This window comes from Anastrepha obliqua, unplaced genomic scaffold (assembly GCF_027943255.1).
Source record: "Anastrepha obliqua isolate idAnaObli1 unplaced genomic scaffold, idAnaObli1_1.0 ptg000009l, whole genome shotgun sequence".
Classification (NCBI taxonomy): Eukaryota; Metazoa; Arthropoda; class Insecta; order Diptera; family Tephritidae; genus Anastrepha; species Anastrepha obliqua.
In genome coordinates this window covers 330,312-355,341 of record NW_026562178.1, presented here as the reverse complement: position 1 = coordinate 355,341, position 25,030 = coordinate 330,312, and the positions used below count along the sequence as shown (strand labels likewise).

Sequence of the window (25,030 nt, the reverse complement as noted above, 5' to 3'; positions counted from 1 at the left end):
TCTGCCATCGCTGACAAGAGCTGGTTCTTAATTATGCTGTCGTAAGCTGTTTTGAAGATTCACAGATCAACATGTCTACTTTTTTGTGTAGAGGGCAAATTATTCCAATTTCCCACATCTTTGACATGCGTTCTTCATTCCAGATTTTGCAAATCAACTGATATATGGTAAGGAGATTTTCATTACTCATGTGTTTAAAGAGCTCTACTGGGATTTAATTTGCCGGACCTTAATTGCCGCCATGAACTCCTGGAAGGTAAGTTCTTCCACTATTTCTGAATACTTTAACTGTGGGTATTCGGATTCAATACCACTTACCACTTATACTACTTCTAATAAAAAATACTTTATTGCCGCACCACTTTTGTGTACAGGGCTCGTTGCATATGATCTTTTATTGTTTCTTCATGTTTTCCTGAGATGTAGGTCAACAAATCATCCGAACCCTTGGTCATTCAGCATGTGTAGGAGTCCATCTATAACCGAGAGCCACAGAAGAGGACAAAGTACACCACCCTGAAGGCAATATTTAGTGGCCATAATTGATTTACGTGTTCCTCTTGTATTCCATGCTGACTTTTTTGTCTTGAACATGGCAAAACCCTGCGGCTAATCCGTGGATTTATGGCCCTGCTCATCATGACCAGTTGCACTGTTTGACTCAATGTATTGCCCCGAGATGCCAAAAAAGCACACATGGCTATATTTTTAAACCTCAGAGCCTTTTCTAACTTTTTTGTAAAGCTATGTTTTACAGTCTCTGTGGACTTGCCCTGTTGATAGGCAAGCTGATCATGCACAGCGGTCGGTTTTTTAGATTTACCTCTTTAATATGCTTATTCAGGATTTTTTCTATACCTTTCAGAAGAAACCATCTCAGGCTGATTGGTCGGTAGGATGAAGATATTTGCTCCGGGTTTTTGCCTTCAGTAAAAATGCTACCTTTACCTTTGCTCACCTACTGAGTTATATGTATATAGTTTAGACAGGACTGGGGTCAAATATTTGATCCAAAGGTGGGATGGACAGGTCCTGGGGTTTATATTATAGATTAAGGGGTCCCGGTAGTCTAGAGCTCGAAAACTTAGGATATTTTCAGAAATTAGTTTTACAATAAAAAAACGATATTTACATTTTTTATGCTTTTTATAAACTTCTTTTACATACAAAAATGAAAAAATTAACCGTGATGGTTAGGTGGGGAGTGTCTTGTAAGGGTGTAACATCTCTTCATTTCTGCAAAAAGTGGTTAAGACCGGGACAAAAGTGTACCAGGAGAATTTATTTCAATGCGTGGTTAAGCAGTTGAGCAGCACTCTCTTCAATGGAATGCATTGGATCTTCCAGTAAAATTCCGCTCCAGCCCATAAGGCAAAAACCACCCAGCAGTGGCTAAAACACAATATTTCTGGGTTCATAGCCGCAGTAGATTAACCGGTTGGATGTCTAGATCTGAATCCATTGGACTACCGTTTGTGGTTAGAACCGGAGAACATGACCTGTCGAAGACCTCACAGAAATTTGGGGAGTTTCGAACAATTTTTGGTTCAAGCAGCGACGTCAATATCCATGGAAACTGTGCGTGCTGCAATAGTTGAATGGCCTAATCGTTTGAAGGCTTGTGTAAAAGCAAATGGTGATCATTTCGATTCAAAATCTATGGTTATAAGTAAATATATTTATTAGTGCAGTTCAACTTGTATATCTCGATTTTTTCGACATAGTTCCTAGTAATTAGTTTCGGAAGTGAATTTTGAACTTTTGGCTTCTAGGGTGAATCGGGAACCTTTCCATTATATTGTGAAAATGTCTGAATCCTGCGATATATGTAGTTTTAACAATTGGTTGTCACCTGAATTGTAAAATTATTTATTAAAATCACATAAAATATGTATTTACATCAACATCTTCTAATCAATTTTCATCTATAGTACTAAAAGATGTATACACTTTTCCATTCGGCGAAGAAAACTCCATGTTTTCAAAATTCACTTGATTACTTTTTCTTTTGTATTCTTGCCTAATACACTCTTAAAAGCGGTTACTTTCATGAGCTGCACTAATTTTCACGTCAAACACAACTTAACAGCACTATTGTGACCGCTCATTCCACAAGTGTTTTTACGCTTTCCTAATCCATGGTGTGCAGAATACAGAAATTGCGAAAATAGCGATTTTCGGACGACGCCACCTTTAGTACTCTGTATACAGTGTAATTCTATCATTCCTGCTTTCAACAAGTCGTTGTTCAGGTGCAACGAACTAATATGAGGAATGGTTGTGTTGATGTTTTCTTCGCTTGTCTGGTGTCAAAAAAGTTGTTGAGCCAGTTTTTAAGGACCTCTTTGTTATCGAAGGTAACGCCCTTCATATGGTTTGCCAGGGAGCGGAAAATATGGTAATCGGTCCGTGCAAGGTCCTGAGAATGAGGCGGATGCTGACCTCCGATGGGAGCTTGTGAAGTGCGGTTTGGCGTTGTCGTGAAGGAGTATGGTTTGACCACGTCGATCAAGTCTTTTCAGTCGAATAGCCTCATGCACGCGGTGTAGCTGGGTAATGTAGAGCTTCTTGTTGACCGTGGTATTCTTTCTTAGCATTTCCTAGTGTACCTTTCCCAGTCCCACCAAACACATATCATGATTTTCTTTGGATGAAGATCCAGCTTGGCTCTTGGTTTTGGTGTATCTGCTGGAGCCACCCACTCCTTTCTTTGCTTCATATTCATGTATAGGAACCATTTCATAGCAGCAATTTTAAGGCGACTTTCTTCGTTTTTTTCGTTGAGCTCGTGAGACACAAGGCCAGGCCCTACCAAAGCCTTGGCTATATTCAGAAACGCATGATTATCAGAACAGATGATAGTCTTTGAACCTTGTCAAGTTTTTTGATGTTCACACCCTTCTCAAGGGCATTCCGCCGTATTACAATACCATAGTAGAGAGTTTGCCTAACCACTTCTGTGTAAAGCCAATGTATCATTCTGGGTTCCAATCCCCATTTCTTCCCAATAAGCCTTCCGCAAGAGTACAACGCGGACGTAGCTTTGCGTGCTCTATCTGCGACTGTGAGCGCCTTTGCCCTTTCTGTTATTCTATGTGGTTTCCCTCCTAGGAATATTTGTTGAAGAGCAGGTGCTTTATGTTTCCTACTAAACAGTATCAGATCCGTTTTCTCCGGATTTACTTCTAGTCCTCGACTTTTATACCAAAGTAATAACACACGCCGACAAAATTTACCCAACATTCAGACCCAGAAACGAGACTATATATTATATTTCCGGAGGTTTATGATGCGCTGAATCCAAATCTGGCACACTTATGGTGTGAGACAAAATTTTATGTCTATGTTATCTTAATCGATTTTCAGGTGTAGGAAAATTTAGAAACATGAAAATTTCAAAATGCGATATCTCTGCGAAAAAAAATGATATTTGAGCAAACTCAACGCCATTTGAAAAAAGAAGGCTTGTATTTACAGATGCTGTCCTTTAATTTTGGTGAAAGAAAACATCTGCAAGGCTACATAACCTTAAATATGGGCAAAAACGGTGTTTTTTGCACTTTTAGGTTAGGATATCTCGAAAACCAGAGCCGATAGAGCAATTCTGAGGCCAGATTTCGATTCATCGCATCAAAATCCTTCGAAAATATATAGACCAGTTTCTGGATCTGAGATGCTGTCGACCTGTGTAATCTGTTGAGAGATCTTTTTTGGAGATCACATAATGTTGGAAGGTGTTTCCCCAAGATTGCTATTACAATATCATCGGCATATGATATTATTTTAGCTCCCATTTTTTCAAGTTTTTGTAGAAGATTATTGACAGTTAGGTTCCACATAAATGGAGAGATTACCTCACCTAGGGGTATACACCCGATCGGAAATTCCTTAATGGATGTGTCACCCAAATTTGCTCTTATCGTTCGCTCAGTTAGTATTCGTTCTATAAACGAGACTAGTGCACTGTTTACTCCCATTTCCGTTATCGAAGTGTTAATTGCTTCCGGATATATTATATATTATTGAAGGCACCCTCGATGTCTAGAAACGCAGCGAGGGTATATTCTTTATAGTGAAGTGATTTTTGAACTGTGTGGGCTAGTGTTTCCACTGATTTGTCTTTGCTATATGGATGTTGGGAAGGTGATAGTTTGTCGCTAATCTGTCCTTTGATATGCACACCTAGCATCCGCTCTAAGGATTTTAACAAAAAGGATGATAGGTTAATTGGCCTGAAGTCCTTCGGTATCGTATGTGTGATTTTCCCTCCTTTGGGAATGAATACCACTTTTACTTCTGCCCATTTCTTGGGGATATAATTAAGTCGTATCGCTGCCTCAAAAATTAAGGCGAGGTGCAATCATATCTCTTGTATGTTGCAAATCAGCGGGGCTGATTCCATCTGGTTCCGGTGATTTGTAAGGTTTGAAGCTGCCAAAGGCAAATTTTATGTTATCATCCGTTATAAAACCTATTGGGGGACTCTCGTTGTGAACTATAGGGAGGGTTCTACTGCCTTCTTTACAGAGGCAACCTGGAAAGTGTGTCTGCATTAGTAATTCTAGTGTTTCTTCACTGCTAGTTGTCCAGTCGCATTCTCCTTTATGAGGTAGCTAAGGTTGCTGGGACTTGTTGATACTATGTACTTTCCGGAGTCTATTAGTCTCCGAAACACTTTTTATCTTTTGACAGAAGTCTCTCCTTTACGATGTTTTTGCTGGCCTTATGGCATACTTAAATCTACTTTGGCATTCTTTGTATCCATCCCACGAGTCGGTTCTCCTCGCTTCGTTATACATAGATCTGCATTCCCTTCTAAGATTAGCTATGTCAATGGACCACCATGGAGTTTCGTTTTCCTTCTTCTCGTTCAACTGGTGAAATTCAACTGCAGTTGAGTAAAACTCGTTTGTATGAAGGAAGAAAGAATGTTAACGCTGTAGACTAGCTACAGGCACTTTGTCATAAAAAACAAATATGCTAAGTTTAATAGTGACTTAGAAAGGGCACATCATCCAAAAATATAAACATATTATGTCTGTCTATAAGGCATCTTTTGTTAAAACTTTTTTTTATTCCCGTAAAACAAAACAAATCTTTCATAGAGAATTAATTCATTACCAGGCACACAGGAAGATGGCATATGCAAATTCAAATATGTGAATTTATATATGTTTGTACATATGCGGTTGCGGGCACTTGCCACAGCAAAAATATTACGATTCGCTAAAATTTCTCAAGAAATCCAGCGTGCATTCATAGACACAGCATTGTGCCAAATATTATGAATTATGAAGCGTTAACAAAATTGCTTCATAATTTATTTAAACTCCTTTTTAGGGTTTTACTAAGAAATAGTACATTAATATTCGATATGTGAAATTTTAGAAATAACAAGTATATATTGACTGAAAAATATTAGTTCAACAATTTGCCGTTTTTTTCTGTTGACATGAACAGCGCTGCACAGCTCACAGGAGCTCAATATTCAGTATATTTGGCACTTTGGGCTTCATCCGAGGCTGAATTATGTTCAGTAACCTCCAAATAAGCCGCATTCTGATTTCAGAGTAAGTTTCTAACTCTGCAGATATATATGTACATATGTTTTTGTGCACTTTTCATCGATTGGCGAACTACATATGTAAAGTAAAATACTAATGAGTTATTTACCTACTATCAGAGAACATAAAATAATTGTTTTGAAATTTTCTCCTAATATCGAAATGTCCGTGACAGAACTTTTTTATAAGCTACTTTTTGCTGACTGAATCTAACTTTACGCTCATTCGCGCACTAGACTCACAGCAGCTGCGGCTGTCGAGCATTTAGAAGACATATTTACATACATAAATGGGTGCAAACATATATACGGAGCCGCAACCATTCGACATGTCAAAAATTCACGATTTACCAAATATTGGCAAATATTTCTGTAAGAAATATTCCAGTATTGATTATTTTGATTTGAGTTCTTCAATCTTAGACGTAAATTTTTGTCATCGTTGAGAAAAATTGGCATATGGGCGACTCGTTTTACGAATGAAAGTATTTTGCTCATAGAAATATGAGCTCGAACTTATCAATGATTTTTTTTTTTTGTTGTGCTGTACAATAGTTGAAACAGTTCAGCGCCTGTTTGCATAGAGTTGTAAATTTACTAAAACGCACGCAGCAAAATGTGAGGTCGGTTTATTAAGTATTTTGTTTAAATTCTTCTTTTTAAATTAAGGGAACGAACATTAAAGTTAAGGTACGTTCACATATGCATTAATTACCAATAAATCCACAAAGTTTATCTACGCGTTCACACATGGCAGATTACCTGCTGAACAAACAGCTGTGAATACTGCTTTGAAAGGTTTTTATTCATAGAAATTGCTGTGGTGGAATATTGTGTAGTTTTTGGATTGTTCATTTATTATTAACTATATTAAGAATAGGCAAGGAGAAGGAATAGCTAATTTAATTGCGCAATTGGCTACTAGTAATAAACAGTTGGAGGAAATCCGTAAACGACGTTTACTGAGGTTTCAAAAAATTATGGCAGCAATACGCATTTGAAATTCTATATTACATTTTATAATAAGTAATAAAAGGACACATGCTTTTTTCTGTTAAATGAATGCATAATTAATAATACCTAAGAAATATTTTATTAGAATTATGTCTACAAACCTGTTTTCTTTGCTGGCATTCTTTTTATTTAGTTTTTACTTTATTTAGTTTTACACTCGTAAAAATAATGATCTATTACACAGAAAACACGGGTCTGTATGTTAAAAGTATGGTTATTGTGTAGGATTATTTTATAATCTCAGATTTTGGGGGAAAAATTTTGTATGGGAAATCTCGCTTTTTAATTACGGATTGGGAGTTAAGCACGAAAAAGTAGATCATCTACTTATATGTGAACGTATTATTACTTTGATTATAAATGTTGGCGCTTATAATTCAAATATATGTTTCTTTGATTGTACATTTAAGTTTGTTTGAAAATATAAATTGAATAAAATTTCATTATCAAGGGAACATAAAACTGCATATTGCCTTGCGAAATTCCATCAACCACTCGTCAATTTGATTTCCTACAGAGCCAAAAACTATGCAGAGCCAATATACTAAGGAGAGAACTCACTGTAATCAGCTCTGTTAAAAGTTTCACCACACCACGGCGGCGGTTAAACTCCATTGTTGACAATTCACACTATTCGTAGCTCGTGAGACTTCTCTATACATTAACGTTCTCTGCACCTTACAGAGAATGTTAATGTATAGAGAAGTCTCAATGACAGCAACGCATGGAATTTTGAGAGGTACTCGTTTTGCGCGCGGAGTTCACCACAAACATAGGCCTTTATTATGAGCAACATTCGATCTTCGACTGTAGTCGAAAGTGCTGATCGAACGAATTTTCATTTGGTATTATGGTGCTCATTCGTTGAAGAATAGGACTATTGTGAATTTCGATCGCTCGACGCATTTACAATAGATAATTTTTTCTCAGCTGATACAGCAAATCAAAATAAAAGAAAAACCGATTGTGTTGAAATTCTTTGCTAACAACATTTTTAAAAGTTAAAAAAAGTATTTTTTGTGAAAATGAGTGCAACGGAGTTGTGGTTCGACGATTTATCGGACGATGAAAGATTAGCGGAACTAGCTAGAAGTAGAAAACAGTTGAGGGGCGCATTCAACCCCCTAGAAATGGCTTCCACTGAGTACGTTTAGAATTTTCAAAATGTGTTGACGTACTTAATATTACAGAAATTTTCTTACAGATTTTTAAAGAACTTTAGATTATCTAAAGAGGCGTTTATGAACCTACTGTCCAGTACAGAAAACCAGTTGCAGCAGTGCACTCGAGCCAAATCCATTCCAAATATTTTAAATCTAGCCACAGTTCTGCGATTTTATGATCAGGGATCGTACCAATTGAGTATTGGTAATGAAGGTATGCTAGGACTTGCTCAACCCACTGTGTCCGTTATGCTATCGGAAATAATAGATGTCCTGGAAAATTATATTTGCCAAAGATGGATACAATTTAGTAGTACAGAGGCTGATCTACAACAAAGAAAAGCACATTTTTATAGCATATACAGCATAAGAGATGAAATCTCTTGAATATTATAGAAAAATCTAAAAAGTATTAAATAGAATCCTTTACGCCACAGTTTCTGTTTTATTTTTGTTATAAATTTTCTTTATTCAATTATTCGTCATTCGAAAAAAATATGTATTTCAGTTTCTCTACGTATTTCAGCCCATACCTGCCAAGGGAAAATAAAAATGTATTTCTATAAACATCACAAAAAAAAAACCTTATTAACCTTAATCCATTTTGCTGCCGTTTTAACTGGTGGTCCCAAGCAATTCAGCTCCGTTGTAAATTCCTTACATTTTTTTGCTGCTTGAACTTTGGTGCAAATCCCTTTTGCGAATTGTGGATTCTCTTCCATTAATGCAACTAGCCTTTCTAATTGCTGTTTGGTACTCAAGACTTTCGACCTGCATAAAATTAACAACATTAGTATATATTTATTATTTGGTTACTATAAAACCATAAATAATCGCAAACAACTTACATTTTAACAAGTTTTCCCACAATACGCTACACAATCGAAAGCAAAATTGCATTCGACTCTAAATTCGGTATTCAACGAAAATTTCGACCGCATTGCACCGCTCATAATACCAAATTGACATTCGATTTTCGATCTTCGACAACCAACGAATATCGAAGATCGAATGCAACTCGTAATAGGGGCCATATTTTCCACCAAAATTTAACAGAAATACATAATAATACTTCCATTATAAGCTTATTGCAGAAATCAGTATGAAATTTGAATAAGCAATTTAATTAAAAAGAATAAATGAAAAATATAAGAAGCAAAGAGTTTGTTAACTTGGTTTGGGTTAACTCTTCCCTTCTTAAATCGATTGCCCGCAATCGAGTATTGAATTATGGTGTTTTAATTTCAAGAAATGGCCCCGCTTGGGTGTTTGGCATATGTTCGGTAGTTATTATTGATTAAGGTGATAAATACAGTTTTTGTCTATACTTAATAATGCAAGCGAGAATAAGAGTTGCAATAATAACTGAAAGTACAATAGATATATCTGAACTTAAGCTAATTACATTCATTTTTTTATTTCATCTACTAAATTTCTGATGGTATCTTCATGTTGTATTTGTTTTAAATATAGATTTTCAATTTGTAAGTCCAATTTTGTAGCATTTTTAGTTTCTTTGATTTTTGTGACTAAATAATACGAGTGTTTCGTACATTTTTAAGTTTACATTTGTATAGGTTTTATTCAGAACATTAATATTACAATTTTCAAACTTAATGAGGAAGGTTCCTTCTTGTCTTATTTCTAATTTGTTACAATCGTGAGTTATTTTTCCTTTAAAGTTCTTAAATATGAGTGTTCCTTGTACCATTTCTACTACTTCAGATTTTACTGAAATTTCCACTTTACATTGTGCTTCCTTAAATTTTAAAATGTTTGCAATACATTCATTATCTAATGAAATCAAGTTTTTTTCTAATTTGTCTTTCACATTTATACTATAAATTTTATTAGAGTTATCTGTTATAATAATATTTCTGATGGGTTCAAAAACACTGATTTGTTTGCAATATTTGGTAATGGTTCAAATTGGATTTTGGCCAGAGGACTAGGAGAGAATTGAGGTATTAGTAAAGTTAGGATAATGTTATTTTCTTGGAAAAGTACTGCAATTTTCGTATTGCTATAGCTATCGTAGTCGTTAATCAAACTAAGTTCCTTTTGCGTCAAAATGTCCGTGGGAATAATTCCCAATTTGCTGGAAAATATAATTTGTCCTATGTTATCAAAATGGTTATTCAAAAGCGATATGTCATTGTTTATAGGGGAGAATGGGGAGTTGTGAGACGGGTTTTGTTTTTTGACCCGTATTACTCAAAATCTTAATATTCTGCATATGTCAACGATGGAATCTTTAGTCAATGAATACTGGAAGCTATTGGTATGGCCTATTTAACAAAACTACAATTTTCCTTAAAATTAAAATTGTATATAATAATATAAAATATAATAAATACAAAATACAGAAATGTGGGGAGTTGTGAGACACCATGGCTTAAATCAATAAAAATAACTTATTTTAGTTGTTAGTTCTTGATTAAGATGAAAAATAAAAAAGAAAAGACAATTGTTATAAAAAAGTGTATAAAAAATGCAATGCCATCAATCTGATGATTCGCAGTGAGAACATGTATAATAACCAGTTCGTAAATTGGCACACTTTAGGTGCACAGCTCGATCGCATACATTGCAATGAATGGAGTTGTTTCTGCTTAACTTTTTCGGCATTGCACCTTTGCAGATGATATATATACATGATATATATACAAACAATGCATGAATATTGCGAGGTACTTATGAAAGATGCGTTAAAACGTCGAAAAAAACGGTGTCTCACAACTCCCCACATTTGTTGTCTTACAACTCCCCAAATCGTTTTTTTTATAAATGGCCGCGTAGTCATAAACACATCGAACGTTCATGCCCAAGTGAATGTGTAAATTCAAAGCTAATAGGACAATTAATAGTTTGTATATATTAACATTTGCAATTTGCTTCAACAACTGATCGAATGTATCGCAAAACAAATGATGAAAAAAACTTACCGAGAAATTCCAAAACACAGTAACTGGAGAGACGCGCCGAATGCGTGTAAATATGACCAATGCTAGCTGAAAAGTGAGATCGCATCGAGAACACTTGTTGACACTTAAATCGAATGCAAACAAATGAATAATGCCGAAAGGTAACAATGTCTCACAACTCCCTGTGTCTCACAACTCCCCATTTTCCCTTACTATAAGTCTGTTCGATAAATCGGACTTCGTCTTCCAGTGTTTTGATTTTATTCTGTGCACCGTCCTTGAACTCATTAATATATTTATCTACTGACTAAAGTTTGTTGTTTGTTTATATGGGCAGTTATGTTAGTCATTTGTTCGGTCATGAAATTGTTTATGTACGTCAAGTCACTTAGTTTATTGTAGGTGCCGTTTTCATTGTCCTTTATTTTGGTTAACGCGTCTTTTATTTCCTGTTCATCGTCGCTGTCCATGGAGCCGGCGATGTATTGTACTTTAAGCCTTTTCCTAGACGTTAATTAGTCCCCTTTTTGACTTATACTATTCACTCTTGCTTTCAGCAATATTAATATAGATTTTGATTTACCGTTTCCAGAAGTCGCTCATCTTCAAATGTTATTCCCTTTAATGTGTTAAGATTATTAGAAATTAATGCTATTGTTTCCTCATACGCCTTTAAATTTATAAAATGTAGGATTTTATTATAGTGATTAATTGTCCTGACTTCTCCTGTCTTGATGGGTATGTACAAAGATTTGCTGAGCAGTAACTGCTAGTACCAGCGTCAAGATTGTAAAGGTTAACATGTTCTGTCCTGTAACGAAAGGTATTAAGTATAATGTATCTATGAGTGCCTTATCATGACTGTTTGATATTATTTTTATGTACGACTCGGCCAGTTTAATTTTTACTGTCGTGTTGTAATTCTGGGCAACTATTTCTTTTCGATACGTAGCTGACAACTTGTTTCCTAATCTTTTGTTTATTTTAACGAATATTTCCTCTCCCTTTACATACTCCTTGGGAAAAGATCTATTTTTATTGTGGTACGCAAGGTCAGTAGCTTGTTTTTCCGAGAGTTTTTTCACTGTTTCTTGCCTGTCTTTTTCTAGCAACTCTGGGCTGCTACTAACTCTTCTACCAAAGAATATTTCCATTGGTCTTTTCCCTGTAACTGTGTGCACTGAAAAATTATATTCTTTTACTGCTCTTTCTAATAATTCCTGGAATGACCGGTGTATTTTTTCGCATTGTAGACAACGCATTATTTCTTGCAGTGTTGAATGGAATCGTTCGACCTGTCCGTTAGAGCAACTTGTATATGGAGCTGTTCGAAAAATTTGTGTTCCGATCTCATTTTCTATCATGGATTTTTCTTTGTCCATGACCAACGTTTCAGGAATGAGTGAAAAGAGAATGTCTCTTAGAGGTTGCCGTATGTCTTCTGCCGCTCTGGACTTTATGGGCTTTGCCATAGCGTATTTAGAAAATTTATCAATTGCTGTTAGCACTAGTTCCTTTCCCACCACAAATATATCTAGGTGAAATATCTGACCGGGGCAACGTGGTATGGGTGTTGGCTGGATTTTGGGTTTCATTGGGTGACGATCATACTTGTTTTCTTTACAAATTACGCATTTTTTTATAATTTTTTTAATTTTGTTCGCCATTGAGGGGAAATAGTACCTTTCAAGAATTTGAGTACGATTTTCTTTACAGTTCCTGTGTGCTCTGTCATGCACCCTGATTATGATATTCTCCTGTTCTTCTTTGCTAATTATATCGTCCACCATTACTTGGGTGAATCTTATTTTGTATTTCAGGAAGTGTAATGGGTACAATTCCTGTATTTTTCCCATAATTTGTTCGTCCGTTTTTATACAGTTTATCACTGATGGATTTAAATATCTCTTCAAAATGGAAATCAATTTCTCCTCGCAATAATCTTGTTCTGTTATAATATGACGGTGGTACGTGGGGAATATTATTTTAAATTGATAAGATGGCATTACAGGCATTTATAGGTGCCTCAACACCAAGGATTAAATTATGAGCCGAACTTTCGTCTGAGTTCGTGGCTATTGATAGCGTGTTTAACTCTTGCTCCGTTATCCTAGATAGAGCATCTGCTACAACATTCGCCTTTCCTGGCTTATAGAACATTTCGTAATTGTACTCTTCGAGTATAGCCTTCCATCTCTTCATTTTACTGTTGTTATTCTTATTGCTTAGCGCATAGGTTAACGGCTGGTGGTCTGTGAATATTTTGACCTTAACCGACCCATACGGGTAATTTCTCAAAGAGTTCAGAGCCCATATTATAGCTAACATTTCCTTTTCGTTAGCCGCATAATGCTCCTCCGTTTTATTTAAAGTTCTAGAGATAAATGATATTGGTCTATCATTTTGTGAAAGGGCTGCACCGATAGCAAAGTTTGAGGCATCTGTTACTAGCTCAAAATCTTTACTAAAATCTGGGTAAGCAAGTACTAAATCTTCTGAGGTGAGTGCATTCTTTATTTTGGCAAAAGATTCCTTGGCATCATCATTTAAACTTATTCGTAATTTTGCGGATTTATTTTTGGACGTTCGTCCTCCCTCCACCCTTAAAAGGGATGTCAGGGGCTTGGCAAGTTTTGAGTAGTCCTTGATGAACCGCCTATAGTATCCTGACATGCCAAGAAAACTACGAAGCTTTTTAAGGGTTTGTGGTTCAGGAAAATTTTGTATAGCCCTAACCTTTTCCTGATTAGTTTTAATCCCATGGGGTGTAATAACGTAGCCTAAAAAATCTACTTCTTTTTTGAAAAACTTGCATTTGAAAAAATTGCACTTTCGTATTGGGTTCTTCCAAAGCTTTGAGTATGTTTTTTATGTGTTTAAAATGTTCTCCTTCTGATTTACTGAAAATAATGATGTCATCTATGTAAACATAGCAGCATCTTCCAATGTATTCCCGTAGGACATCGTCAAGCGTAAGCTGGAAAATTGACGGTGCGTTTTTTAGGACAAATGGCAGCCGTGTGAATTCATATTTTCCATTATTTATGCTGAACGCAGTTTTTTCCATATCAGATTTTTTTAGTGGAATCTGATGGAATCGACTTTTAAGGTCGAGAACTGAAAAAAAATTACTAGTTCGTAGTTGAGAGATGACTTCTGAAATCTCTGTAATGGGATATCTGTCGGCAATTGTGATTGAATTTAACTTCATATAGTCTATGACCATTCTATATTGTTTTTTTCCAGTTTGATCTGGTTTCTTAGGAACTATCCATACCGGAGACCTAGATGGTCTTAAGATTCCATCTTTTAGAAGCTTTTCTATTTGACTCTCTACTTCGGATTTCAATGAAGCAGGGTAAGGGTAGAGCTTCGTGTACACAGGCGAGTTTGTTGTGGTTCTAATTTCGCCCACTACTCTAGTTGTATACGTAAGCTTTTCATCCGGTTCTGAAAAAAGGTTACTATATGTATTTGCAATTATTTTCATTCCTTTCTTTTGTTCGTTTGACAAATTTTCCTCTTCGATGTTTATTGCATTTACACATTGCGTCGGGAGTTGCTTAAGGTTTACTTTGAAACCTTTACTTAATACCATAATATTTTCATTGGTATAGGTAACTGCCCCTATTTCCCTAAGGGTATCGTTCCCCAAAATACCATCGAATGTTTTTAGAGAGGGCATTAGGTAAAATTTTATTTTATTAACTAACTTAAAGAGTTTTACAAATGTATGCTCGCTAATTTTTATGTCGCCTACTATTGACCTGGCAAAAAATGGATTTTTATTTGCTATACGCTTACTCACTAATTCCGGCTTAACATAATTTTTGCTTGATCCTGTATCTAATAAAAATTTTAGCGTCTTTCCGCTCTCCGTCCTTACTTCATGCTAAAAAATGGATGCCACTTGGTTCGCCAAACTGCTTATCCTCATCTAACTGTTGTTCGTTTGTTATTCCAGTCGTATTAATATGATACGTTCTCTGATTTTTTGCTTGTTGATGATTACCGAATTGTTGTGGCTTTTTTCCAAAATGTTGGTTTGGTTGTGGCTTATTCATATAATTTATTCTACGAGAGTGCATGCTTGAGTCCACTTCCATGGGTTCTGGCTTTGGCTGTGGCCTAGGTGGGCCAGGAGGGATCGCGTTATTTTGTTCTCGTTGGTTAAAAAATAATTGCCTTGGTTGCGGAACATAGGCTAATTGTGGGTGAAATATTGGTTTCTGCTGTTGTCCAGAGTTTCGCTTTGAGTATTCCTGTGAAGGTGGTTTCCATCTTCCGTTGTAAGCATGGTTCGAGCGAAAGCTTTGATTCTCCAGCTTGAGGCAAAGGTGAAGAGCCTGTGGCAAGTCCACCGGTTCTCTGATCCCTAAGAGGCGAGGCAAGTCGCCATTTAAACCCCTAATGAAGGTGTCGAGAGCTTTATCTCTATATGCCTTTGTCAGCAGAGTAAGAGATTCATTACCCATTTCAAGACATCCTAATCTATTCAATATTAGTGAAAGATGTGAGTACACTTTTTGGTAAAATTCTTGGATGCTATTACTACCTTGTACCAGAGTTGTCATCTGATATTCCAGAGTAGATAGGTCACGTTTGTCCCCATAATGTGTGATTAAGCATTGGGAGATTGCACTCCAATTTAACAGTGTGTTGTAAGATTCTAACGCTATGTCAGCGTTACCTGTGATTTTATTTCTGATCACACTCAAAATTCCGTAATATTTCGGCGTTCCTTTTATAGGTTCGTATATTGTCAAAATTCTGTCCACACTTTTCTTCCACGAATTAAATTCTCCTGGTTGCCCAGAGAATTCTTTTAAAGATTTCACGACGTCCGGTATTTTGTCCATATCATTTAGATTTTCCTCCTGTCTGTCTATTGGTTGGTCCCTAATATTGGCTAATCCAGCGTTTGGATTGAGAGTTTCTCGGATAGCCTGAAGTCCTTGGTTTCTAAAAACGTCCACCGCTATATCCGGAATAAGAACTCTTAAATCGTCTAAACTTAACTGAGCATTTTGCGAAGTACTAGGAGCGGAATTTGAGGGAAGTGTGGGAGGCCTTACCAAATTATTCGGATTTGCCATTTAAAAAAAAAAAATTTTAACTGAAGCATAAGTAACTGTTTTTAGAGATTTTTTTCCTCTTATTTAATGGGGAAAATAAAGACGTAATATGTTTAAAAGGATACTTAAATATTATTTTTATAATTCTTAATTACGAGTATTAGATAGCTTACTATACTAAATACAGAGCTGCTCTCGTTCTGGTGTTGAAGGGTCCTCTATGGCGTATCACAGTTTTAGCACAGAAAAATCCTCTTTGTTGTATCAGGGCTACTTCTCACTTTCACAGAATTATCCTTGCTCAGTTTTTGTCCATAATTTATTTTAGGTTTTTTGTTGCAGATTCATAATATTAGTTCGCGCGTATTTTTATATAAACCCTTAGGTCTTCTGTGGTTTTCACTTTACAAATTTTTGTTTTCGGTTTCGCACTTTTCAGTTCACAGTTATTATTAGCTTTTTGTTTTTTTACATAAAACGTTTGGTTATTTTAATGTTTTTACTTTAAAATTTTTATTTTAAATGTTGTGTTCTTAATTCACAGCTTTGAATAGCGTGTGTGTTTTTTTTTCGTTTTTACACATAAACCGTTTGGTTAATTTAAGTTTTTCACTAGCAAAGCGGCTGCGTTCCAAAACGCGTCCTTTTTTCCGCAAGGATACTCGGGGGCCTCGTTCTTTGCTTAATCGCGATGGTTACTTATAAACCAACTTTGCTCGGGCGCCAGTTAAGAACTTGTAAAATATAAGTTCTAAAAAAATAAATTTTTTTATTACCGGTCCAACTGACCGCACTTTATTCACTAACTTCCCAAAACCAAAAAGCCGCTTAAACAAGTAAACTAATATACTTAATTTATATTAATAAAAATTGTGGCGTGACTTAATTCTAGGAACTTAAATAAGCAACTTTATAATACTTGCATTATTGCAGAAATCAATATGAAAATTGAGTAAGTAATTTTAATACTTGCATTATTGCAGAAATCAATATGAAAATTGAGTAAGCAATTTTATTAAAAAGAATATAAGAAGTAAAGAGTTCGTTAACTTGGTTTGGGTTAACTTGTACATATATACTAATAAGCATTGTTTTGCTGGAAGTTCAGAAAACAAATATGCGCGACTATGCCATGATTAAAGCTGTGATAGTCATGCAAAATAAAAGGCCAAAAAATGCATGCAAAAATGCATGAAAAACTCTGGAATATGCACGAAAAAATGCAAAAAAAGACAAAATTTGTATGAAAACATGCAAAAAAAGCCCAAAATGATATTCGAAAATCTCTCAAAAACTACCGAAAATGCAAAAAAGGTAGTTTTTTCTCCTGGGCTAGTAAACATTTTTATTTCAGTTAGCCAGATACTTATAGTAATTCATTTTTGCAAGTCAAAACAAGATGTTGTTTCAGACTATCGAACGAGTTGTCAGTTAAAATTGACTTGTAGGTTGAGAAGGAAAGTTTTGATTCCACCGATGTAGCAACAGAAAATTTAAAAAATGTTATTTCACATGGTGTCAATGCTGTTATATATGTATTCATTTGAAGCGCTAACTCGTGAATCTCCATTCAAAATATCATTAATTTCAAGCAAAGAACTATATCCAACATTCCGAGATAACACTTCTTCGAACTTCTTCAAAAAACGGTCGTCGGTCATTGTGCCTAAGATACAATGAACTTCTTCATACAGCCCTTTACACTTTTTCAATTCAAGTCCTTATGATTCTAATATTTTGATATTGTCTGCGATGAACATGAAGTTAGCTTTTATGAATGCCAAATCTTGTCGAATATTGGACTCTCTAAACGCTTTTTTTGCATCTCGAATACATTCCGAATTTGCATCATTTAAATAATCAACAACCGATTTTAAAGCGTCAAATTTGTCAGCATAGTAATCACATGCTTGTAGCCAAGTTCCTCATCTAGTGACAATTGGTTCGGGTGGCAGTGGAATGTTCGGATTTGCTTGCTTAAACAGCTGTCGTCGAGCTGCTGACTGTGAAGGAATTTAATGATTTTTTCAATATAAGAATTTGAACTATAGATAAAAATACCAATATGTACTTTGACGAAGGTAGTCTTTACTTTTGATATCAACAAATTTACTTCATGGACCTCTGAACGAATAAATTTTACCAATCGATGCAATCCATGGGCAAAGCATGTAACGTGTAGCATTTTTGAGAATAAAACTTGAAGGGACTTCATTGCCGAAATTATAATATATATGCAACAGCATCGGTAGTAACGAGCATAACATTTTCATATTGAATTCCTTCAATACAAAAGAAACGCAAAAAAAAGGTGTTTAGGTAAAGATTTACATACCTTTAGGCCATAAAAGTAACAATGATTCAGTCAAAAATGTTGCGATCGTGTTAGCGTTGCATTTGTCTAATTCTTTAAAGTTCAACAAATAAGATTCTCCGCGCTCATTTTCATCATCCAATATGCCAAAAACAAAATTCGCAACTGATCTTTTTTCAATATACGTTGTTTCATCCAGAGTAACCCAAATACATATGTTTTCCATCAGCTTTTAAACGCAATTTTTCAATCGATTTTTCATACAAATGTGTCACATAATTACGACGAAGTGTACTTTGATCTGGAACTGATTGTGAAGTGTATTTTTCTATGAATTGTACTACACTCGGGTGATTCACTTTATTTAATGGAATGTTGGCTACGATTAAAGTTTTACATAAATCCATATTGAATTCCAAAAGATTTGGCCCATGTTTCTGTTGATGATTTGATATTAACAATTGGCTCATTTCACGTTCAGAATTCTGTTGTTTTCTTTCTTGAGCATCCTTGTGCTTCACTGAATAAATGTGCTGTTTGAATTGAAATATTTTTTTCGCAGAAACCAAACAATTGCAATGTGAACAAAATAAAACTGATTTGTCCGACCGAAAAACATTGGGAAATTGGATTTTTATACTCACAATAAATTCCCCCGGCGTTTCTTTTCTATCTGTTGGCATCTTAACCCAATTTTCAATAAACCGATTACTTCAAATACCATACAATAACTGAGAAGAATATGATGGAACTTACTGCTTTTACTATGCATTTCATACTAACAAGTGACGCATAGCACTTCTCGTTGTGCTCTCTTCGGAGATCATATTAGCCAATAATTGCGCCAAACTCATTTCGTGGAAATTTTCGAGTTCCATTTTTATAAACAAATTTGTCGCCTAATTGGAGAAAGCAAATAAAAAAATTTTGAAACAGATGGGCGCATAAAATGTTATAGATCTGTTCTTGAAACGAAAGTTTAGCTGCGAATTGTTTTGCTTTAGGTTTTGTTTAGAAGAATGATTTACATTTCTTAAAATTACTCAAAAATATGCAAACATGCATTTTAAATCGAAATATGCTTTTATGGACGAAACATGCAAAATATGCATGCAACATGCATTTGCATGACTATCACAGCTCTAGCCATGATTCTAGTTGCCATAGCATAGATTATGTAAGTTAGTGGAACGTGTTAACTTTAGTGGAACGTGTTAACTTCCCCAACTTATTAATTCATTCAGAGAATAGTAAGAGCTTTTGTGTAAGAAAAGCTTTTGCACACGGCACGCTAAGCGGCAGATAAGTAGTAAGAGCGAATGAGAACGAAGCTGCAAATACAACTACAACTATATGAATGATCTTCATTGATTGCAAAGGACAAATTGCGGGAATGGAAAAGGTTTGGCACACGGCACGCTAAAGCGGTAGATAAATTCCTGGAAAACGTTATTTGATGGAATTAGCAAAAACATATTGTATTTTCGATTAACGGTTAGCAAAATTGGATAGGCTTAGGTTAAGTAAAATATTGTAAAAGAAGTACAGAAGAAGATCGGCTTTGAAAGTGATCGGTTCATAAAAATAAAATTTGAAAATAAATTGAATTGTTTAATTGGCGCCCAACGTGGGGCCTGTCGCAAAAAAATTTTCAACCGTAAGAGGACTACATAAAAGTACAGTTCCAAATCGAGAAACAGCCGGCAGGATAAGGACCTCACTATAAAAATTAAACGGACCAGAACTTTGCAGGAGATCAACTCGAGGAATTATCAAAAAGAATTTTTGTAAGTAAATATTCAAGATTATTTCTTGTTGTGATTTTTTGTGATGTGATTTGGATTTCAATTTGAAAATAAATTTTTGATATTAAATATAAATTTGAACTACAAAGTGATTTTAACAATAAATTTTGGAAGAAACAAATAACTAGATACGCTTTTGGAATACTAATACTTTTGTAATTTTCGAAAAAATTTTGTTTAAGTTGTAATTTGAATACTAAAAAAATACCTAAGTAACATTTTTGGATATATTATTTTTCGTTTTCGTTTATGTGCTCAGAATCTTGTAAAATCGCGTAACTTTTCTAAAATTTTTTTTTTCATTGACCCACATATATCGTTGAAAGCGATAAGGTTTTGGTGCTTTAAAAAGAATTAATAGTAAGCATAAAGGAAGTAAGCTAAAATGAGTGTTACACGTGAACAAGTGTTAGAAATAGTAAGGAATTGTTATGAGGAGGCTAGGAACGGATTTTCAGAGGAAATTAATCGCCTCTCTGAAGCTCTCAATCGTTTAGCTCCACCCAGCATAGAAACTTATTTGCCGGTCGCCATTGATCCTAGTGTTAGTTCAGATAATACGAGCTTAGATTTAATAAAGTCTCTTCCGGAATTCAAGGGTGATACTTCTGCATACCCTGCTTGGCGATTTGCGGCTCATTTCGCTATGAATTACTATAAGCCAAATTCTGAAAAATATTATGTAGCTATGGGAATATTCAGAAACAAAATAACAGAATCTGCTAACACATCTCTTTCATCTTTCAACACAGTGCTTAATTTTAAAGCTATAATCGCAAGATTAGATCAAACCTATGCCGACAAAGGACCGCTTTACGTGTTGGAAAATTAAATGAGTATTTTGAGACAGGGTAATTTACAAATAACGGAGTATTTCGATAAAGTTGACAAGCAATTGACGCTTATTATTAATAAGCAAATCATGTCACATAGCGGAAATTCCCAGGTTATCAATGCACTTAACGATAGGGCAAGAGAAAATGCACTTCGTGTATTTATTTCGGGTCTTCGTAGGCCTTTATGTGACATACTTTTTTCCACTAGGCCAAAGGATCTCCCCACTGCCCTTGCAGTTGCCCAAGAGCTTGAAACCAGCCATAAGAGGTACGACTTTGCAAGCACATTTGCTGCGGGAACGTCGGTAAAGCCGAATATCTCAGTTACTCCTAAATATCGGCAGCCATTTCATTCTAATCAGCAAAATTTTCGCGCTTATTCTAATAATAAGCCAACGTCAATGGAAGTTGATCGTAGTTTACCTTCTTCTCGACAACAAGCTAATCTGCCAACCAATAACGGTTTCCAAAAACAATTTAACTCAAACAATTTCACAAATGTTTCACGCCCCCAACACAATTCAAACTCTTTTCAGCCTGTGGCTTTTAAACGTAATCGCGAGCAAACATATTCCAATCGATCACCTTTTCCCAAAGTGCAAAAAGTCAACTATATGTCACATGAAATAGGAAGCAATCTCAACAAGGGAGAGTTCGAAGAATACATCCCTAATTCTGACCAGGATGAATATGGTTGCGATTATCCTGAAACAGATGGGAATGATTATGAAAGTCTGGGAGACATTGATGGTAATTTTACAGATGAAATTAACCTTTTAAACTAAATTCGCTCCTGCCATTTGTTAAGAAGAAAGCAACAAACGGACAGGAGCTACGCATTTTAATAGATACCGGTACCTCCAAAAATTATATTATATCAAAAACTTTGAATTTCTGAAAGGCGTAAAAAATATAGATAAGCCATTTAACCTAAAATCTATTAATAGGGTTAACGTTATTAATAAAAAGTGTCTAGTAAATATTTTAGATAATACGACAACTTTTTATTTGCTCGAGAATTTAAAAACATTCGATGGTATCGTTGGATATGACTTTTTAAAAAAAATCAAGGCAAGCATTGACATAGAAAAAGGGTATTTGTTGTACCACAACGGGCAGACAAGACTTGAGCATCTTCCTTGTAGTCAAGTGAATTTGATAACAATAGAAGACTCTGTTCCAGTTAGTATTGAAAACGAGTTCAATGATATGATTAATATCAACATTAATGCGTTTGCCGAGGTAAATAGGGCATTGCCCTATAACACCAAAGTACAGGGCAGAATTCGAATGACCACAAATGAGCCAATTTATACCAAAAGTTATCCCTACCCTGTTTCCGCTGCAAAATTCATAAATTCTGAAATATCGACTCTCCTAAAAGATGAAATAATCCGCAAATCGTTTTCCGCTTACAAGTCTCCCGTTCATGTAGTCTCCAAAAAAGGACTAGATGAAAATGGTAGAGGAAAATTACGAATGGTGATAGACTTTAGAAAAATAAATGAATACACAATTTCGGATAGGTATCCTATCCCAGACACATCAGTAATTTTGGCGAACTTAGGAAAGTCGAAATATTACACTACTCTTGACCTTAAATCTGGATTTCACCAGATTCTTTTGTGTGAAGAGGATCGACCAAAAACAGCTTTCAGTGTCAACAATGGAAAGTACGAGTTCTGCCGCCTCCCGTTTGGCCTAAAAAATGGCCCTAGCATTTTTCAACGAGCCATCGATGATGTTCTTCGTGAATACATAGGAAAATGTTGTCATGTTTACATGGATGACATTATCATTTTTTCACCGAATGAACAAACACATTTAGAACACATAAATACGATTTTGCAAGGTTTAGAAAAGGCAGGAATGAGGGTGTCATCGGAAAAATCCAGATTTTTTAAAACTGAGGTTGAATTTCTGGGATTCTTAATTTCACGAAATGGCATTCGGACATGCCCAAGTAAAGTAAATGACATCCTCAATTATAAAACCCCAAATACTCTCCGAGCATTACGTTCATTCCTCGGGTTAGCGGGGTACTATCGGAGATTTGTGAAGGACTACGCCGGCATTGTAAAACCGCTTACGAAATTTCTTAGGGGTGAAAATGGGAATGTTGGCGCGAATAAGTCCAAAAGTGTTTCTAATATATAACTTTTGACTCCGAGGCTATAAATGCATTTCAAAAAATAAAAAAAATATTGGCATCGGAGGATGTTCTCCTCCAACACCCAGACTACAGTAAACCATTTGAACTTACCACAGATGCATCTTCGAGCGCTTTAGGAGCAGTTTTATCACAAAATGATAGGCCTATTACTATGATTTCTCGTACGTTATCTAGTACAGAACAAAACTACGCTACCAACGAACGAGAGCTCCTTGCGATTGTGTGGGCATTAAAAAGTTTGCGCCATTATTTGTACGGTGTTACTAAAATTAACATTTTTACTGATCATCAGCCACTAATTTTTGCTATGTCGGATAAAAATCCAAACACAAAAATGAAAAGATGGCGCGCTTTCATCGAAGAATTCTCACCGAACCTACACTATAAGCCAGGCAAGGACAATAAAGTAGCCGATGCATTGTCCAGGCAATACATCCACAGCCTGAGTCAATCAAATGAAGTTGAAACCGTTCATAGTGAGAAGTCTTCTAGCAAAGTAATTAAAACAATCAAATACCCTGTCAACCAATTCAAAAACCAGTTAGTGATATCTAAGTCTGACCACTTCAGCAAAATAACAAAAATTCTTTTCCAAAGATTACGACAACATATCATTTGTTTTGACACCATCGAAAGGCTAATCGAATGTCTGAAAGATGTTATAAATCCAACAGTTACAAACGGCCTGCACTGTGAACTTGAAGTCCTAGCCAAAATCCAGAATGACCTAACAAAGCATTTCCCGGGGACAAAATTTGTTCACACCGAAAAGTTTGTGATCGATTTAGTCAATAAAAACGATCAATTAGAAACGATAACCACAGAGCATAACAGGGTTCATAGGTGTCTCCATGAAAATTTTCAACAGATTTCGAATGAATATTTTTTTCCAAATATGAGAAAAATGTTAAAGTCTTTAATTTCCAACTGCAAAATTTGTATGGAAAACAAATACCAGAGGAAGCCACCTAACCCGGAGATAGGGAAAACTCCGATACCAAATTACCCTGGGGAAATACTCCACATCGACATATTTATTACAGGAAAACAATATTTTTTAAGTTGTATTGACAAATTTTCAAAGTTTGCCATTGTCAAGCCAATAGCCTCACGTTCTACCATCGACATTAAGGATGCTATGCTAGAAATACTTTTAACATTTAAAAATACAAAAATCATAGTGTCTGATAATGAAAAAGCCTTCCATTCTAACTTAATAAAAACAATTCTAAGGGACAATTTTTCAATTGAACAATTTTTCATCCCTACACTTCATAGCGAGAGTAATGGACAGTTCGAAAGGTTCCAGTCCACACTGCTAGAGATAGCTCGTTGTATCAAGGAACAACAACAAATATCTGAGACTAATGACCTAATCTTAATAGCTACACATAAGTACAATAATAGTATCCATTCAACTATTAAATCTAAACCCGTTGATGTTTTTCACAGCCCATCGATAGATACACTAGAAATTATTAAAAACGAATTAATGTTAGCCCAAGAAAAAACTTTAGAAAAATTTAACAAGAAGAAAAGCACTAAAACCTATCAGCCTGGTTAAAAGGTTTTTCTTAGACGAAATAGAAGATTGGGAAATAAATTTGACAAAGTGTTTGTGGAAAAGGTAATTGAAAAAGATTTAGGATCTACTGTTTTGATAGATGGCACTAGAATTCACAAAAGCAATTTACGTTAAAAAATTATACAGAAATGTATTGTTGCCTCGATGAAAGGGGACTATTTGAGAAAGGCTAAGCAAGTGATTGATTTCGAAGTAAATCCAACAAGCATTTAAACTTGAATATTTACCATTATGGTTTAATATGAAAAAATGTATAAAAAATTTAAATGTTGTTTAAGCTAATTTAATATTTTTAAATCAAATTCTGTAAGTGTTAAAAGCCAATCTGAAATGCCTACGTGTGACCGCTCACGCAAACTTGTTGATAAAAGAAAGTATGCATTGTGATAACCAAAACTTACGTCTACCTGCATTACATACATGCCAATAACCGCTTTTACCTAAAGATTTCACTACGCACACAATCTCGCTATCGAACCGCGGACGTTCCGATATTGAAAGGGGGGATAGTTAGTGGAACGTGTTAACTTTAGTGGAACGTGTTAACTTCCCCAACTTATTAATTCATTCAGAGAATA

At 35.3% G+C, this 25,030-nt stretch overlaps 1 protein-coding gene across 1 annotated transcript in view; it reads left to right on the top strand.

Moving 5' to 3' along the window:
• Positions 1-226: 226 nt before the first annotated feature.
• The window catches only part of LOC129251163 (uncharacterized), a 118,833-nt gene continuing 94,029 nt past the window's right edge, over positions 227-25,030 (top strand). Inside the window, exon 1 of the mRNA XM_054890523.1 lies at positions 227-256. Within this exon, the coding sequence (XP_054746498.1) occupies positions 242-256 (15 nt within the window). The 5' untranslated portion in view covers positions 227-241. The remainder of the gene's footprint in view (positions 257-25,030) is intronic.